Consider the following 20664-nt stretch of genomic DNA (forward strand, 5'->3'; position numbering starts at 1 on the left):
GCACAGAGGAAGTGAAGATGATAGATACTGTAGTCAGAACAGGCAAATGCTGAACAGAGCATCCAGAGCTGCCAGGAAAGCACATCTCTCTAGTGACGGCTCATTCAATATGTTCCCAGGGTAACCAGGGCAAGGATTCACTCAGAACAATGGCAATATCACTAGCCTGTAATTTCAATGTAGTGAAGCTGTGTGTGTCTGTGTGTGCGCTGCACTCTACACCATGTGACAAACTTACGCTACTTATGAAGTGATATGATGATTATTCCATCCTTCCATTGTATGAACATTGAAAAGTACATAACAATGCAAATTAGCTCTGAAATGATTCTCTGCAATTCAAGTGAGAGATGATCATTAAGCATATGTTAATTCAGGCTCTGTGTATGTATCTGTGTGAGTGTATGTGTACCTGTGAGAGGCTGGAGAAGCCAAGGTTGCGGCAGCCATTACAGGGTGTCAGTGCTTCCCAGAATCCAGAGGGGCCGCAACTTTTTTCAGTCTCATCCTCCTCCAGGGCTGGAGCAAGAGGTGGGGTTGGCCGCTGTGAGAATACCAATCAACATTTTTACATTCACAATGAATTAAATGACTGTGAAATGTGAAAAATAGTCGCCTACGGTGATGAGAATAGACACTGCAACTACCCTGCAATGTCTTAAGATATTTTGATTCATTGTTTCATTTTCTGCCAACATTCCAAAAAACCAAGATGCCACACATTCTTAAAAAGGATTCATAATATATAATTCATAATTCATTTTATAGTAAAATTATTTCATTTGGACTTTTTGGTATTATTATACCAATACTTTTTACAGCAAGATAGTTACCCACTGCAAGCCCAGTGCTTCAAGGACTTCAGTGATATCAGTTTAATTTTTCTGACACAAATGTCCTGCAGCATTCAGCCTTAGCTCTATTCTAAAACTAAGTCTAATCTTAACCCTAAATCCAAGTCTTAAACTGGAGTCTAATGTGCTCACTCCTGTAGAGAATTGTGCTCAAAATGGTCCTCACAGAGACAGAAGCACAACTACACACATGGTGCCCTTTCCCAGGGCTTTGGGGCTCCCAGGAGGCAGGTGCATGGATAAGCTCTGTGGCATGGATGTCAGAGGGCAGACAGAGCCCACCTGATATCTCACTGAACCATATGATTTAGCTGAGGACACAGGTCACAGCAGATAACATAGAGCAATATATCTGCAGTGTCTAATATATAGTTTTTACAAGCAGCAATAGAGGACGAGAGGCCAGAGACAAAATTGACAAAGGTCTAATCCGCTTTTGAACCTAAATAAAAAGATAAGCACAAATAAAACAATAAATTGACAGAAGTGATAGAAAGATCAAGAAACTTTGAGGAAATGTTAGACATGTTTGAAAAAAAGCTTAAGAAAAAACATTCTGAGAAACAAAAGTGAGAGAAGGCAGAAGGAGAGGAGGACAGATGGGAAGAGCAGAACAGCAGCATCTAGACTGGTGATAGGCAGAAAATATCGCTGAAACCAAAAGGTCATCAATTGCTACAGATTGCAAAGGGCCCTCGGCAACACTGGAGTATTGACTGATGTAAAATGAACTGCAGTCTTTGCATACACAAACTGCACAGAGATATCCTTTCATCACAGTAAAATTCAAATATCAGGCAGTGGTCAATAGAAAGAATCCCATTAATTATTCATAACTGATGACTACATAAATGATCCATATGACATTAGTCGTTTATGGAAAAATTTAGAGACATTTGATATTTTATTATATTATCATCTTACGTGTTTTTTCTCTGTATGCATTTTCAAGGTTTGCTAACAAACTGGCTTAATTTGATGGAGGAAGCCAAAAAGTACCGAGATTCCAGTGAATCCATCCGCAGTTCATTTATTTTAAACTGTGCAGAATCTGACATATAATATTACTTAAAAGATCATTTAAACCATTTTCACCTAAATTCCAGTTATAGAAAGAGAGAGGGCAAAACAAAGAAATGCACTGAGCAATTGATTATACACCAAAATAGAAAAGAACACAAAAAGATTTTCACACATTCACAAAGACTTTTCTACTCATAACTTTGTTTGTTGTTGGTGGTCCAGTGAGCTGGACTAGCTAGTGGAATATGAAAATATGTGTACAGCTGTTGGATGCATATTAGGTGTAGGTCTTGTTAAATACAATTTTCCTGCGGTTCATTGTAAATGCACATGCCTGGAAAGCCAGCTGCACTCTACATAAACATGGTTCTGCTTGCTTTCATATCGAGCTTATTACAGAAATGGAAAAGATGATGAGGTATTGATCAGTGTCACAAAAGTCCTTTCATCGAGGTGTGTGCAAGGTATGTATCCACACAAGGAGACAAATGTAAAGATAAATAGAAACAGACATGCTGTAATAAGTAAGTGAGAAGCACAGACAGAGATAATCAATAATTTGTTTGGAAGCTTGCTATGTATGTGTATGTTTGTACCAGCATGTGTGGTCTAAAGGTTCAGGTGGGAGTCTGTGATTGATGACCTCTGTGTTCTGTGGGGCACCTGACTTTTTGGATGGTGGAATTGAAAAAGCTCAAATCCTCTTCATCTCACTGAGCTGGCTGTTACAAATAAACCGCAGCTGTGATTTTCTGGTCAACTAATGCTGATAAAAGTCGGCTATTTCCCCCCAAACTGGACTTCAGAACAATAACGTCTAATGAGTTTCCTCTCTGAAGAGAGAAAATGAAATAAAATGTGTGAACAAATGAAATAAATACTTTATTAGAGTATAAAAATGCAACTAATAAGAAAACCCATAATAAAAACTAATCTGCAGGCTGTGACCTTCTGTCTGAACACAAATAATAATTGCAGTTCTAAACAAATTTAGGCAAACACCAAACAGAAGATATTATGTTTCATTAAAAAGTGAATAATGAATTGGATAAGCCAGCTTGATGGCATCAGTCTGATACTGCCCTCTGCTGCCCACATAAACTTAGTACAAGCTTTTGTTAAAGTAAGGACTTTTACTCACATAGCACATGCATACCCTGTGTAGTATCATAGCGTATGTGTGGGTGTTTGTATTTATTTAATTATTATTTAACCTGCTGTCTGAAATGAAGTGCTGAGCTGGAATAAGTAATGGACACTGAGTGGCTCCAGTACAAACTATGCTACCTGATCATCAAAAACCTACTGTATTTCCTGGGCTCAGTATTTCCCACAATAAACTACGTTTATATAATGTTGTGGGGATTACTTGAAAACAGCAGCTAATCGAATGCAAAAGATAATACCCCATGAATCACTTCAGCAGGCCAAACACCAAACACCTAAGGCACAACTCCTTTGTCATACCTTGTTGACTCGAGTCAGGGTGCCATTGGGACGATCTGGGCGCTCCTCGTCGGAGAGACGCCCACTGCCAAAGCTGTCCATGGAGTGGGAGGAGATGGTATGGCAGAGCTCCTCAAAAGAGTAATCTCTGTCACGACACTTTTTGATCTCATGGAGCAGTTTGGACAGTTCACTTGTCATAGCGTCATCTGGGGAGAAAAAAGAACCACTAAAGCAAATTCCTCTTACTATTGACAAAAGGGGTAAAATTTACTTATATACTATATATAAACTATAAATAAATGAGTGAAGATATTAAATTACTGTAAGTCTGTGTGCCTGATTTAACACTACAATCAACCTTTGGTAAACACAGACACAACTAATAGTTAACATCTCCTCCGTCTCCTTTCTGCATGGGTGATACATTCAAATTTGCATTCCGGCACATTCTGAGGAGTAAACTGTACTAATCACTTTCTCTCGCCTCACCTCCAGGAGCCTCTTAGGTAATCAGGGTAATTATGGTATCTGCTGACAGTCACAGAGAGCACAGCAAATCAGCAGGAATTTGGTCTGTTGCAATTCCATATTCATAATACAGGGGGCAGCGTTGGACAAGGAAAATGCTGTGCTGTCTACAAGGGCAGTGGCAGTTTTCCTCCACTGAAGGAGCTGTTCTCCATGGCTGGGTTGATTTTTGCATTGTCCAAATTGTAAAAAGGCAAATGACAGTTCACATCATGCTAACAGACATTTTTCTAAAAAGATACATCAAAGCACAATCACCATATATTTTGGATGAAATAAATTCTTCCTCTGTGATGCTGAGTTGACCTACAGTGTATTTCTTTTACTTCTATAAAAAATATTTTATGAATTCCTTAAGAGATGTTGATGCTTACATATTCTGAAGCTCATGCAAGATGTATTTGTTCCAGTAGGGGCTATATCTTCACATTTCTAATGGTGGTTTCTACCCTTTTCTTAAGCGTATTTTGCAGTACCTAGTTCTTTTTCACTGAAACCTTTCTACCCACACGAAGAACAGAAAAATGTTTTCTTCAATCACAACCAGTGTAAAACCATTTAGTTCTACTGTAGTTGTTACATTATTGTGCCTGTGGGTTTACTTACTCTTATGTCTGAGGGAAGGGGAGGCAGAGGGTGAGGGGACAGAGGTTCGAGGTGCAGGAATGGGACATTTGCGAACAGGTTCCTCCAAGATACTGTTTTTCTCCATCTCGTCCATCATATACTCTACAGAGACATGGAGACAAGCGGGGGTGCTAAAAAAGTCTTAGGAACAAAGTTGAAATATATACTGGGAAAACAGGAAGTAGGAAAGAAAGGCACAGATCAAAACTTTTTAGGAGAATGTGGAAGGGGAGCATTTCAGAGGCATTTGACTCAGTCAATATAATAGAGTGGTCATCAGCATGGTAAACAGCTTGTGCTGCATTCAATTCACACTTTTCCCCACACCACAAATTCAGTTCACAGCTTCTGCTAAAAGAGCACTCTTCTGTTCATAATAAGACAGAAGAATTATGCAGGAAAAGAAAAGGACAAAGGAGGAGGAGAGAAGGCAGATGATAAACTGTCTATTTCTACTGCTATGAATGCTGACATTCAGTTCAATAACTATGATACACAATCAGTGTAGAAATGTCTATTAGATTCAGAAAGAAAGGATTTCAATGCTTTGGCAGCTTTATTCCTCTATACTCATTAATCAGAAGTTCCTTCATAAGGAGCACAAGAGAACAGCCTAATGTCTGAGTCTTACAGCTAAACCACTGTACAAGAGTGTAGTACATAACTAGTAGCTGCTGTAACGTGAACTGTAAATCTAACAGTCAGAAGTGAACTGTTGAAGCATTTGAACAGTAGGATGTGCACTGTAAATTAAACAATTGAATCATAATGAGGTGCCTGTGGCAACAAGAAAGCCCTTCAGCTGGTACAACTGAGTAAATGACAGGTCTTTTGTTCTTTGTGTGTGTCCTTTGCCATCCCCTCTCCAACAGGAAATGGCATGCAGCTGATCTTTTCACTAAGTTACAGCTGTGTGCTTTTTCTCCTCTCTCTCCTTCTTCCTGATGCTCACACTCACATTCAGACTCCAGTTTAAGCTGAGGTCCAACTCTCCCTTCCCAATGCTGGTTTGGAGGCTGCTATTCTTGACCAACATCTACTACCAAGTGGATTTTAGATATTTAGAAAGCTGCAATTATTTAAACAATATATATATAATGGGAAACTGGAATCACCAAACTAAACTGCTCTGCCCTTTGAATCACTCTCTTGTCCTTGGTTTATTGTCAGCTTTATGTCTGTTACTTTTAACTGTGACATTCCTGGGTCTTGTCTTCTGTGGTCTGAGATTCCCTTTTCTATTTTTGCTTCCTTAAGACCAAGTCACACTCACATATTCATCATCCCTCCATTTCTTTCTGCCTATATGTCATCCACTTTAAATCATCTGTAACTACTTGGCTAACACACTCCCACAAACTACATGGACAGATACCATGGCGGATACCATGCCACAGATTACAGTGTTTGTACTGAGCCTCATAATCAAAGCAGGACAACTCGGTCTTTAGAAGGTGCATGCTGGAGAATCCTTGGATACCCAGAGTCTGCTGCAAACTCACACCAATAATCACTGGTCACCCATAAAACAGACTTCAGTAAACAGGAGAGGACAGACGTATTTAGATGGCAGGCAAAGAAACAGCGTAGGGAAAACTTAAGGAACAGGGTGAAAACACAAAAACATTTTTATTTATTCTTCTTCTGCAGAAATAGGCTGATCAGTGTTTGTGTACTGTTATGAATTAATGACTTCACATCTTGAAACTAAATTAAATTCTTTAACAAAATGACCAGTAACTATTATTTTTGCAGCATATTCTATTCTGTGTTGTGAAAATATCAAGGAAATCATTAGCAACACTGGAATTGTGTAAATGTGTACTTTTCCACAGTAGCAACTAAACACATGCTTTAAAGGAGCTCCCATTGTTTCCCCAGTGGAAGATAAACTTCCTGGACAACAAGAGTTCTCTATTGGATCACATCCTCTTGCAGTCAGAATGTCATATTCTACAGTCACATGATAAAAGTCAAGCCCACTAACCATGTACTAGTGTACAGCCTATATTGACCAATATGTTGACACAACCAGTCAGAGAACACACCTGTTCCCGTAAAAGCACCAATTCACAGAAGTGACATACTGATACTGTTTATTTAAATCTAAAGTGTGTGTGTTACCTTGGATAAGAGCAGTGATCTGCTGGGATTTCGGCGCAGGATGGTCTCTTAAGATCTCCAGAGCTGTTCTCCCCCGACTGTCTCTCAGATTGGTGTCAATCCCTAAAGTGCCCAAACATACATATACACATAACACAGTATAACATCTAACACACACAACCAGCAGGACAAAGGCCAGAGTACAACACACACACTTTGTCCGAGATACAGCCCCGACTTGCTCAAAGTCAAATTCAGCTACACGACAGACAAACTGAACATAATACTACACACTTGTACAGTATACTCAGGTACACACAAATTTAGATTCGGATCTGCTGACACACTCACTCAGCCACGAAACTTTATTCAGCAAAAGATGAATGAACTGGAGACACCAGAGGATGAATGTGGGATTTAATTAATTCATGAAGACTCTTATTAAAAGCTAACATGGTTTATATCATTTTAACAGAAAATAGCATACTCATTCTCACACCTGACAGTGTTAAATTGCAATCCAAATAAATTTCAGACCCACCTGAGTCAAGCAGCAGACGAACTACATCCATCTTTCCAAAGAGAGCTGCTTCGTGGAGGGCACTGCCATTCTCAGTCTGAGAGAGAGAGAGAGAGAGAGGGAGAGAGAGAGAGAGAGAGGAGAGAGAGAGAGAGAGAGAGAGAGGAGGAGAGAGAGGGAGAGAGAGAGAGGAGAGAGAGAGAGAGAGAGAGAGAGAGAGAGAGGAGGAGGAGAGGAGGAGAGAGAGGGAGAGAGAGAGAGAGAGTGTGTTAATATTCCATTATTTTAACAATTAAAAACAGAGACAAAAATAGACATCAGCAAAAGCAGTGGACTGGGAGCACAAAAGCATTACAAAAGACACAGGGTTTAAAAGGGCTACTCTGATTTCAAACCATTACACAAGCAGTGGGAGCCTGTGTGGAAGTGTCCCAATTTCCCTTCCCATATGCAGGCACTATCGTGCTCCAGTGCTACTAATGGGGATATAACAGATATGATGCAACAAATGGAAACTAGCAACAGTAGGAAGCTAGCAAGGAGCTCATCTTGGATCAGCAGTGATAAGAGACATTACTCTGACAAGGCCACTTTTAACACAGCAACACTCAGGAGACTCATTTCAAAAAAGCAGTTGTTTGATCACCTTGCAAGGTGTAAAACAAAAACAGATTGATGAAAAGCCACCAGCTGTAGCATTATGTGACGACAGCATCTAAATTATTTGATCACACAAGTTTTTGCTTGTATTAAAATTAACATTGTGGGCAGCACTGCCTGTCACATCTTTTTATATTACTACAAGCCACCGCCAAAGGCAGAAGTATTCACCTAAATTAAAAATTAGACGTGTCAGGACAATATTAGATGTGTCAGGACAATAGGTACAACGTCATGTTGATTTGCTTTATATTTCCCAAAAAAAACATCAAAGTGAGCAAAAGTCTGTGGTTATCTATACTAACATTGTATCAGGTGACTTCTGCTTCGTTTGCTGTTGTTTTTTATATTAACAACCCAACACTGCAACAGATCAATGCCCACTGCAGGGAATACTAAACTTACTGTAGCCTCCTTCCTCTACAACACAAGTGTCATCACTACACAGAACAGACTGATGGAAAAATAAGGTAATACGCCAGCTGTAGCAGTGTCCTTGAAAGGCTGAAGGTCCAGTTAGCTCTGAGAAACTCTCAGGTGTAAATCCCAAGTTAAAAAAGAGATGAGTGGTCGCATTTCCAGCATCACTGGGTGTATTATTGTGTAAAGGTCTAGCCTGTTGAGCCTTTTACCCACATGCAAGTGAGAGGAAGTGGAAGCAGAGGAAATGACCCACCCACTTTTCCTTTCTCACACACACACACACACACGCACACACACGCACACACACCAATTGCACTCATGACCCCCACCCCCATGGTCATCTCTATACCACTTCCCATCCAGTTTCCCATGATGATTGTGCAGTGATGTCACAAGGAAAACGAGGAAGTCGATTCTCTCTCTCTAGGAGTTTCCGGGAATTGAAAGGCAGAAAACTTTTTAGGGCTGCAGGCAGAAATGTAGCAGTTTCTTACTGCTGAATGTAAATGCTCAAGTTCACTTAGAAAAGGGAGTCTAGTCTGTTTATATGTGCATGTGAGAGTATGTGTTCAGACTAAACTTAGCCCCGTGCTGGCTAGGTGCCCACCCAGCAGCAGGTCCCTCCATAGAGATTTCTCCTCATTATTATGGAAACAGCCAGAAGAAGAGAGAATGAGTGACTGTGCTGCTTCTATAAATTATTCATTCACACTCAGACAGACCTATATGACTTGACTCCAATTACTGACCTGTAACTCTCATTCTTTCTCACACACATACAAAGTGCTTTAAACTCGTGACGATTTAAAAGGTGCCCATCTGTGAGTTGCCCACACCATCCACTCTGTATTCTTAACTGAAGCCTTGGAGAAAATGCCCGAGAGAGTGAAAGAGAGAAAGGAAGGAAGAGAGCAAAAGAGTGGAGAACATGGAGGAAAAAGAGTTTATCCCAATCCTATACAGATCCAATCCAAACTCTGCCCTATTAATATAAGTCTGCTGTCACAGGTTAATCTCAGTGATTACAGAGTATGTTTATATTAATACTACACAAAATTTTACCCCTAGGCAACAATTTTGCCTGCCAGTTTCTGTCAAATCATCATTTTATATGTGAAGGCCTTATTTTGTCATTCTCAAAGGGCTAACATGGGAAAGATGGCTCAGTTTCTACAAATTGCTTTCAGTATACAGGGACAGAGCAAAACAAGAATTAGGTAAAAAGGTAAATTGCAGAGGAGATTTTGAGGTACAAAAACAAAGGCCTGCAAAGCTCATAATGACTAGACAGAGAAACAACAGGAGAAAGGCATTTGCAGTAGCACGTAGAGCAGAGAAGACAAGGCAAATCAAAGGCGTATAGTGTTCATCTTCACTAGACACATGAAGCCTGAGGCCAAATCCCTGCAGAGAAACACAGCGCTCCTCTTCATATCAGAGCTCACATGAGCACAGGCACACATGCACACACACAAACACTGCCTGCAACAGGGACAGAAGGGAGATAATGGGCACAATGCTGCTGAGTCATGCACCTCTTTACTGTGAGAGCCTCAATTGACTCCCATATCCAACAGGTCAACTTGTTTCTGTCTTTCCACAGAGTAAATACCAACACACTCATCCACCTAATCCTTCAAACTATAGTTGTAATATGTTTAGAACATACTGTACTGTGCTCTGGAAGGCAGAGGCACAATGAGACCGTTGTCCTCCCCACATTTGTGACTTTGGACTCAGAATCTCCTCAGCCTTAAACTGAGGAGCAGAAACAGCAGAAAGCCATTTCACATGCTTCATATACTGTAAAAAATCTGCACTTACATGGGAAGGACATGGCATCTGTTATACCATATGTTGAGTCAGGTCATATTTTGGCAAAAGTAGCTGTGAACCTATACAAGAGATTTATTCATTTATCTTTGTGCAGTCTGTACACTACCAAAACATTCAACATAAAACTTGCAGTGTAACAATGTTTTCATTATAAAAGCTTTGTAGGATGTGTTTATTCTCACATTTGCTAGATTCATTAGAAACCACCCCTCATCTGGCAAAGTTTCGTTGTTTCACCATCATAAAAATAAGAAGAAGAAGAATATGGGACAAATAAAATATGTTGCAGTGTGAATGGTACAGTAATTCAGATCATATATTCATAAAGGACTCAAATAATCTTAAGAGAGTGACTGGTACAGTACCAGTCAAATAGTTCAGTTTGTCAGAGAAAATTGTCTCAAGAAAAACAAACAGCACTGAAGAAAGCAGCAAAGCACAGCTGCATTTGACAAAACGTCACAAAAAATGGCCCAGAACAGTTTGTGACAAAATTATGTTTGAATCATTCACATAACTTAGAATAAGCAATACGATCAAATATAAATAAACAAAAAGAAGCACAATTCAAACAGCATGACAAAATCTGGGCAGTGATGACGTTCCACATACTGTAGCTAATTCTGCATTTGTATTTTCTTGACTCATAAGGTAGTAGAGAGATATGGGAGAGAAGACTGAACTCTCGGACCTCACAGGAACACCCTGTCCTCTTCCTGCTTCTCTTGTTCCCTCTGTCTTTTTTCCCCAATTAATTATTCATCCCTCTCCACCACCACACTATGGGAGGCATGCAACACATATATACGCTCTCTGATATACACGCACACACTTATAAGAAAGGAATCTGCCATGCATTTATGCCTGTGGTGGATTATACACACTCAAGAAAGCTGTACTCTCTTTCATTAAAAATACAAGACGATGGTGCTTCAAATATTTAGCCAAGATGAGAGGAAGAAGGAGATTCAGTGTCAGAGATTTTGAAAAATTTACTTAGACAAAAAGACAAAAAAATTCTTACTAGTCACTATATATAGTGCAAACAGATTTCTAAGTTTAATAACAGCTACCGACCTGGTTTTATTTTGTTTCAGTAAATGTGTAAACTGTTAATTACCTGAAGTATGATGATAGTGTTAATGTGTGGAATTTTTTTTGGCTCTCCCACAGAAAAGCATTAAATAATATTCAGTTTATGATGCTCAAAATAAAAACTTTTTTATAACTCAGCCCCTTTCAACATATTATACTAAACTGAAAATTATAATCTAACAATGACTCTCCAAAGTCAAAAAGCATCATTCTTGTCATTTTCCCAGTATTTTCTCAATAACTACCTACTATCACTTGTGAGAAATGTGTTCAGTCCTTGGATGCTGATAGGTAACAAAAAGAGCAAAAAAACAGTTAATGACTTTCTTCTTACCACACAGTTGACGTCCAGGCCAGCCTCGAGCAAGGTCTGGACGGTGCTGTAGTGTCCATTACGTGCAGCCAGGTGAAGCGGAGTGTGTCGGCGAATGTGGCTGGTCATGAGATTGGGGTGAGCGCTCACCAGCATGCGCACCACCTGTGCCCAAAAATGTGTCAGTGACAAAATAGCAAACTTTTGTTCACCTTTTGCTGCTAAAAATCACTGTAAAAATTAGGTTTGACGTTTTACAGAAACAATAAAAAGAGAATGTTATCGAGTGTTGGCGCCCAGCGAAAGGTCAGGTGAAGATAGAAAACTAACCCAAAAACATTTTGTTTGTTCTCTACCAATGAAGTCTTAATCATGCACTAAGCCTGTTGAATCATTTGTTTTGTAGTGCAAGTGTTTCTATTAAAAGATCTGTCAATCAGCTTGAGTGTAGGAGTTTAGGCTGAGTTACGCTTTGGCTTTAACATAAATGGAGCTTTTGCTAACTCAGCTCAACAGCAGGCAGTTCTCTAGAAAGCTTCCTCTTTTAATGTGCGACTCTGTGTGTGTACTAAACTTTTGCCCTGTGTTAGTTACATCTACATGCAGCAGCAGCTTCCACTATAGGGACTTCCCTTAATTATTATGCAGAGAGGAAGAGTGAGAGAGAAATACTGTGATGCCTTTATAAATTATTCATTCTCACTCACAAACCTGTGGCTTGGCTGCAATTACTCACTACCTTAGCAGAGGGAATGTGTGACTGCATTTGAAGATCAGCAGGTTGCATATGCATTTCAGGATGAATGTGTGTTTACATGTGTGTACCTTTTTTCATATTTGACAGAAGAGCAAAGTCACAGTTTTTAAAAATTGTGAACACAAAATATTCGAGGAGGTTTTCTTTCTATCGTATTTTCACGATATTTATATGGCTCCACAGTAACTCCGAGTTTGGAGCCACTGATTCCTGTGCACTGTGGTCCCTGTCATTGCTACCACCCACCGAGGAAGATGAAGATATAGCTATCACCTGCTTCTTTTAACCCACTAACAACAAGATTCAACAGGACGCATAACACATGCAGAGGTTCACATACACGTTCCTCGATCCCACACTCACATTCAGAATAAGTAGCTATTGGAACAACATGACCCTTTACCAGCTTCAGTGCTAACCTGTCTAGCTTGTTTTGATGGCAGAAGTGACAAGCAATGACAACTAGCTTTTCATTCCCACCCTGCCCCTGTGGTATGTTTCAGCATACACTCTACATATTTATAACATATGTTTAAGGCATTTGGTGTTTGAACTTTCATCTTATTTCCAAGGCTGTGTGCCCGTTATGCTTATCCTGGGAAGACATTTTCCTTTTACTGACAAATTTAAACCTGTGAAACTGATTTTGTGTGGTTACTTAAGCATAGCAGAGTATGGTGATAATTCTTTGTGGGTTAATTATAATCAATGTCACCCTTCACATTACATGCTGTTATTTGATCTATTGTGTGCCACCTTCAGCTGAGTTGTTTCACGAAACTGATATGCCATCTTCACTGACCTCTAATCGTCCATAAAGCGCTGCCAGGTCCAGAGGTGTCTCCTGTTGGCTGTTCCTCATGGTGGGGTCAGTCAGCTCCTGGAGCAGCACTGAAACCACCTCTGAGTGTCCATACTGGGCTGCACAGTGAAGTGCTGTTTCCTTCTCATGGTTCTGTGGAAGGATGAACAAAGAGAAAGAATGACATTTGAAGGGGCACAGAGTCATGTATTTATAAGAACGACGAAGAAAAGGCAGAGAGACATGAAGTGAATAAAGCCAGAGAGGGAAAACATTATAGAAGGGTCAAGGGGTGTATGGAGACAGAGAAGAGCAAAAATGGAGAAGAAAGGCAGATATGAGAGGATTTAGAGAGTGGCATGAGTTAAAGGATGGAAAAATCGGTGAGAGGAGGTATAAGAAAGTTTCCATTTAACAGGCATATTCAGATGTAGTTAAAGACACAGGTTAAAGTGTCATGAATGAATAAAGGTTGAATAAAGGTTAACTATAGTTTTTAAAAAGATATGCCATGCTGTAGAATTGAATAAAGTTAGGTTATAACAACTTTAACAACAATGTTTATCAAAGTCTAGTCAGCCAAACCTCTATAATGATATATGCTGCATGATATCTTGTGCTAAATAATATCCTTACCACAGTTTGGCCTGGAATGTCTCTAAAAACTGTGCATGTTTTAAGTTTATTTTGAACTTGGGAAGCTCTCATGTTCAGGGGGCACTCCAGGGACCCTGTCAGACCAAGAACATTGTTACTGGTCCCTTGGGTGCTGCGGCTTTGAGCAAAAACAACCCAATAGTGACTGAAAAACTGGGCAAAGAGACACATGAAAGAAAAACAGACAAAATGGATCAGCAATACCAGTAAAGGATTCTGTGTGTATTATACTATATGACTGAATGAATCAATGGGGCAGTTACATTAGTGTTTGGTTGCTCTCTGAACAGAATCTTTTCATGCAACCAGCAGTTGAAAATCTTATATTCCTTCAAATCTGCACCAAAATAAATTTCCTCCACATTTCCTGCCTTGAATGCACCGCTTAAACTTCCAAGATAAAACTCTAAAACACCATGATCGTACTCTGCTGCTCACATCTAATGCCTTTTTCTCCCTGGAGCCACAACCCCACCTCCCTCTTGTTCCTCTCTCTGCTTTCATTTACAGCTCTGATCAGCGGGTGAGAGCGATGAAGAGATACTGTGTTTGAATAACTGTGCAAAAAAGCCCTTCATATGAAGACACGTATACACACACTTCTAGCAGCAAAAACACCACAACAAACATGAGAGCCTAGCCTCTTCGTCAGTCATCTGTTTCCCCCTCAACCGCACACCCCTCCATTCTTGACAGCGTGGAACCTTCCAGAGCCGGTCTGATTGCGGGTCCACTGTACTGTACGCTCAATAATCACACCTTCATGCACACTGTAATTCACATTCATCAGAGTTCACTAATGTAATTGTTGGTTGCATCATGTTCAATAAAATCAATTTGTTCTGTTCCTGTGTGGATATTCTTTTACTATTTTCCACTTGAGGGACTTCATTTCCCTAAGGTATCCCTTAGGTTCCACCTTATCTAATCTACAGTATATATTGTCATCAAAGTGTAACATACTCCTGCCAAGTCCTCATCCACCATAACTACGGAGGAATCGGTCTTCATTTGCCGCTGTATTTAGTATAGAATAGCAAAGCAATGCCCAGAGAACAGGTCATTTATCTAATAGAGGTTAAATGTATTAGCAGCTGGATGACATCAAAGACATAATCTGTATTTTATGTTGACCATGTAATTACAGATTTATTTGAGACTGTTAACAAAAAAAGTGTAGTGAAGAACAGTATTTTCCACCACATGTTGCATTATTTCTACAGCCACCGCAGCATTATAAGCTCTGGGTTCAACCTTTTTACTTACAGGAGGAGGAGACAGAGAAAATGACATACATAACAGAATGATTTAGGTCTGATCTTTGAGCCAAACTGGCGATACAGCTGATCACAGAAAAATTTGCATAGCCACAGCCACTTCAGTGAATATCAAACTTAACTGATCTAAATTAACCTTTAACATCACCCAAAACATTAGGACATTCATTAAACATTAAGAACGGGGCAGTGGCCTGATTTTCCACAAGGCTTGCAGCCCAAGTTCACCTTGAACAAAGATTGCAGTCACTGTTGGTGCTGACTCGTTAAGGCTGCAAACTAAAACAGGCAAACCTTTGTCTAATCTGTTGCACCTCATGAACGCTGCTTAAGACAGGGAAACACAATTCTCTAAAAGAAAGAAGAGTGAGAAAAAGACAATGCGAGAGAGTGACAGGATGAGGGGTACAGAACACATGAGATTGAGACAGCGAGCACGAAAGGCAGAGAAAATCCACGTTTTTAGAATTGGCTATATTTTTCCATTACGCTTGACAGGAACTGTTACTGACTGGGCTCTGAACAACAGTCATCCTGACACCTTATTGATATGTCCATACAAATGAATGCCAGTGCTTCTCTTTCAGGGGCATATGTTGCTGAGGCACAGTTAATAGTCACAGTCATAAAGAGGCTTCTGACTGAGGTTCTGGCTTGTCCTAGCTCATGTTACTCAGACAAATGCATGGTTCGATTATTATTACAGAGGAAGTCAGTATCACTTTATGTTATACATGAAGTATCTTCGTCATAATCTTTCTTAACTAAAGTACATGCAGAGTACCTACTTAACCTCATAGCACATTTACCGGCACAAACATTTCCCACAATAAATATTATCAATGTGATCTCAGTTTATCTGCACAAAACTAAGCCAACAGCTACATCCGTGCAAATAAGCAGGCCTTATGAGAGAGGCTGTGGCTGAAATGAAACCAGAATGTGTGAAGTGCAGGGTATTTGTTTGAACATACACGGTGTTAATGCTGATAGACTGATATGACTGATAGCTCTCTCTATGTTGCAGCATCTCATAATCTCAAAATCCTAGCAGCTCAGCCTGCTGCCTGGGGAGAGCTGGGTAAATAAACAGACAATGAAACAACAGACACACAAACAGGTGAAACTTTCTGTCCTTGCACTTGCCTTCTATTATGCATTTTTGTGTATATGCTGTATAACATATAGGCAATGACAACACTGTCATGTTTATAGTTTAATTAGCTGCTGGCTGAAGCCTCCTATTTACTGTACAGACATGAGCATAAATCTCTAAAGCAAATTTCCCAAAATGTCTAATTATTCCTTCAAATACAAAACTCACAACGTCAGATGATTTAGTTTATTTCTGCTTTTATTCACCATTTTGTTTTCATAATTGCAGTAATTTATTATACTAATGAATAAAAATGTGGTTATGATGGCCTGTGCCTAAAAAAAAGTAGTAATTATTTCTTCCTAATACAACTATTTAACATTTAAGTGTAATTAGTAGCTTCTTCAAAAGAAAACGCAGATTAGATCCTATGGCACATCATCTTACTGTAAGAACGTTTATAATGTAGGTAGCAAAAACAGGCCATAGAGAGATGACAATAATAAGTGCTCTGCTTTCCTTACTTCTTAAATAAGAGAGACAGAAAGCCATGAGAAAAATAACATTTTTTTTTAAGAGTGTTAACATGAAAGTTGAATGAAGCACCTGAGGCCAGAAGGACTGAATGCAAGAGAACCGGGAAGATGATGAGAGGAGCAGGAAGATAAACAATGAGGTGGGAAAAAAGAGAAAAGGCAGCAGCTATCCACATTTCACTGTCAATTGACTTCTCATCCTCCCAGCAAAGGTCAAGTCCAAGAAACACAGAAACTTATACACTGGTAACTTTTCTGAGGCAGAAAATTCAGGTGTGCTGTACATGCAGAAAACTTAATTTAAAAATAATTCCCTTAAAATCTGTTATAACTTTAGCTTTATATGTCTTTATCAGGCTGTGTTAAACATATTTTATTGTTATGTTCTAAATTGTGTTATATTGCCTGACAATATACTCCATTTTGAGTTGATTACTCTATAAATATTTATTGGATTAGGTTCTTAGGCTACAAAATGTCAACAAAATTCCCACCACAAGTTTCCAAAGGAAATTTCCAGTGTGTTTTGCCTGACAACCTAAAATATAATATTTAACCAAAAAAAAAAAAAAAAACAGCAAAGCAAATTCTCACATATGAGACAGGACAGGAAAATGTTTAGCTTTTTTCAATATATCCCAAGCAATTCATTGATTATTTAAACACAGTTGCAGACTAATAATCAGTGATTTTAGTTCTACTTTTCTTTTTCACTTCAATAATGTGGTTTTGGCTCTTGACCACTTCTTTTATACTACTGTTTCACTTTAGTGATCTATTACTGTTTGGAGTATACAAACCAAAATGATATGCATTCATACCCATACATTTTAATTACAGTCATTATATAAGATAACCTTTTTATCGGGTCTCCTTTCTCTATTTACCCCAATGTTTTAAAAACCTAATATACAAAATTTCTGAATAAAAAGAAACAAAGGATTCAAAAAATGAATTTCAAAGTAAAATCAGAGTAAAGTATGTGGGAAGGAACAGTAAGTCAGGCCTGATCGTTGAAGACAGATGATCTGGATGGGTCATATCTTCAAAAGCATCCCCAAGGCTGCAGTGCCCTTAAGCAAAGCAAGGTCCCTCACAGCTTTATGCTCTATAGGTGAAATATAAACTCTGGGCTCCTTGTAGAATTAGCAAGACAAATGTCTTTTTTGTGAGGGAAATTAAGCACTGTAATTCAGTTTTCTGTCAAAGTAGCACAACGTTAAGTCTCAAAAAGTCTTCCATGTCACCTCAATTAACATACAGCCTGCAATAATCACCCAGGGCTGTAGTTTGTTTTGATTCTTGAGAGATGAATCAGTTTTCTTTTGCTGAACTGTCAAGGCCGTTGAAAACATATGACATAACATTTTTTAAACAGATTACTCATAAAAAACATCCTATGGCTCAGTGTGTGTGTTTTGGCAGCAGCTGGCATGGCAGGAGGCAATGTTTAAGCAAGGACTTTCCCAGGGTGGTTTCTCATAGCAGTAACATGCTCTCACAGAGGCCTGGTTCACATGTTAATTGTCAGGAAACATATGGTTCCATTTTCAAGTGAGGTAGCAACATGTATGCGTGGAACTACCAAAACTGTAAGACAAACGCACACTAACAAAAATGCCATCTGTCAAAACATAACAGGCAATACTATACATTATATAAAATATTACACACACTGAAGCACAGAGACACTGTAGTTGAATGCTGTGCCATCCTTTTAATCTCTCCTATTATCTGAAAGGCTCATTGCTGATCTGTTTTCTTCCTCTTTGGGAGAACAAAGGGGAGTTAAAAATGGAGGAGGACAAAAGGGGAGAGAAAAAGCAATAGTTTAACCCTCCATCTTTCTCTTGCTGGAAAAGAAAACATTCCTGGGATGTATCTGCAGCACAGGGGGACATACTTGACCTGCTTGGTCACCCACACGTACACAAAGAATAACCCTTAAACTGACTATAGTCCAGAAGCCCCATACAGAAGAAACCCAGAGGTTTTGTGCTGGTTTTCACACACAAACACACAACACATCTGCTCTATGTCGGTAGGACAGGCCATGAGCAAGACACAACTGTCCCTCACACAGCCACAGACACAAGACAACAACTCACTGAAGAGTAGAACCAAGACTAGGGTTAAAGTTTTTGAATTTCTTAAGGTTCTAAAAGTTGAACAGTTTCTGAAATCCACATCCCTCACAGGTTATGGTAAAAAAATTTTATTAAAGTCCCCACAACCCCCACAATTTACTGTTTCTTGGGATGCAGAATGTACGGTACCCTCCACACTAAAGTAAGGCTCAACAACTCCCATCTCGCTCATTTCCATGTTCATTTAAAATATAGGCAACAAACTACAGGATGTTACGTTAGTGCATCTACTCCCCTATGCAAAAACTGGCCTTGTGAAGACAATTTGAGAGGGAGACAGAGGAGAGACAGGAGAGATCCCAACAAACAATCCCTCAGACCTCAAAACATGCATTTAGCTGCGTAAGTAGAGTGCAACCATTGAGTAAACAAGCACACTTTCACTATCAATCACAGTCTCACTGTCACACATACAAACATACAAACATGCACACAGTGTGTATAATCCTCTTCTCCAGTCTGATTGTCTCCACACTCTACTGTAGACAAACACATGCATTTTAAACTAAATCAGCTGTGAATGAGAATACTGGGACCATTTAGGCAGTAAACAGTAGGCTGGAACTGGTTTACCACCACCCAATAACATCCACGAACCTCAAATAATCCCACAGCATGGAAGTAGACCACCTACACACTTCAGCTTACCTCTATTTCTGAAGATCTGTCCCCTTTTCTTTACGCTCTCACATTTCAAACTCATTACATCTCCCAACTGCATCCTTATCCACACTATCATGTCTTTATTTATCACCTTGTGAACAAAGGTGAGAACAAATGCTATGCTTCTCTGTCGTGTAAGAAACACTGCAGCTATTAAGACGAAGACTGTGCCCCTCTGGAGTTACCCGATAAAATTATGTGCATACTCACAAATACACACACACACACACATACAGACACACACTCAACCTTTGACACAAGCAATGGTGTGCACAGGCAAAGTAATATCATTGAGAATGGGGTTATGTGCAGCCAGTGGCTTGCTGCTGTAAGTCACAGTGATGGGTGAGAGCATGTGTGGGACTTAGTATGTCACCCTGATTAATGTATGCAGGCCCTTCTCTCTACTGCAGACGAGACAGACAGTGGGAAAAATGTAGCTTAAACGTGATAAACACACAATGGTTCCATAAATCTTACTCTCTGATTTATGCCAAGAAATGACAACAACCGTATCCCCACACTGACTATGCATAATACAAAGACTACTATACAAATATACAACATATGCACTTAAGAAATGCACAAGTACTGTAACGTCAAATCAGTGTTAAATCACTGCTTTGCAACATCAAGCATTTAAGGGAAGAATAAAGACTACAGCTCTAAGGATGTCATAGAGCAGAATTTCTGCAGTCTGTGTGTTGCTTTGTCAGTGTTCAACAGTGTGACAGCCAAAGCTTGCTAATGTGAGCTCTGTAGCTTAGCATATTCAGCAGTGTTTATTACAGAAGGGGAGATGGAAACTGTTGATAGCAGGGGAGTTAAATCGAGCCATCACCAGCTTTCTCGTAAACAAGGCTCAAAGTGAGATGAGACAAAAACAGATAGGTGATCTAATTACATGATTTTGAAATTGTGGTTAAGATGAGAATGCGTAAGTCTCTTATTACGTCATTTTACAGATGTACATTTTAACTGTCAAGCCTGACTACAAGGAGTCCTTAAGAATATAAATGGTGTTGGCATTCATTAATCAGCACCACAGTAGTCGATGTACACAGCATTCAACTAGTCCTTCCCTATGGCACCCCTGCCATTACAGTAGAACCACATTGTTAAACTGTTCCATGTTGGAAAAGAAAGAAAAAAGGAAAAGGAGATTTAGTTCAGTTTGTGTAAAGTTGAGACAAATTTTCTGACTTATTGAGCTGCATCCCAGAAATGCATAGTATGCCAGTCGGTATACAAATGTATGCCCCATACACATGTATGCCCACTGGTTCTGATTGTACTCT

General features: G+C 39.4%; 1 protein-coding gene across 4 annotated transcripts in view; it reads right to left on the reverse strand.

The window, feature by feature from the left end:
• Nucleotides 1-20664, reverse strand: part of anks1b (ankyrin repeat and sterile alpha motif domain containing 1B) — a 157750-nt gene that overhangs the window by 91910 nt on the left and 45176 nt on the right. For 3 of the 4 annotated variants that reach the window (XM_026326486.2, XM_026326487.2, XM_026326485.2), the window contains 7 exons: nucleotides 12991-13143; nucleotides 11453-11596; nucleotides 7126-7201; nucleotides 6606-6707; nucleotides 4461-4583; nucleotides 3345-3532; nucleotides 413-544 (listed from right to left, as the gene is read on the reverse strand). In XM_026326486.2, the coding sequence (XP_026182271.1) occupies nucleotides 413-544; nucleotides 3345-3532; nucleotides 4461-4583; nucleotides 6606-6707; nucleotides 7126-7201; nucleotides 11453-11596; nucleotides 12991-13143 (918 nt within the window). Of the gene's footprint in view, nucleotides 1-412; nucleotides 545-3344; nucleotides 3533-4460; nucleotides 4584-6605; nucleotides 6708-7125; nucleotides 7202-8169; nucleotides 8363-11452; nucleotides 11597-12990; nucleotides 13144-20664 lie in introns of those variants that run through there. The other variant, XM_026326488.2, reaches the window with a different exon arrangement.

Source organism: Mastacembelus armatus, chromosome 23 (assembly GCF_900324485.2).
Source record: "Mastacembelus armatus chromosome 23, fMasArm1.2, whole genome shotgun sequence".
Lineage (NCBI taxonomy): Eukaryota > Metazoa > Chordata > Actinopteri > Synbranchiformes > Mastacembelidae > Mastacembelus > Mastacembelus armatus.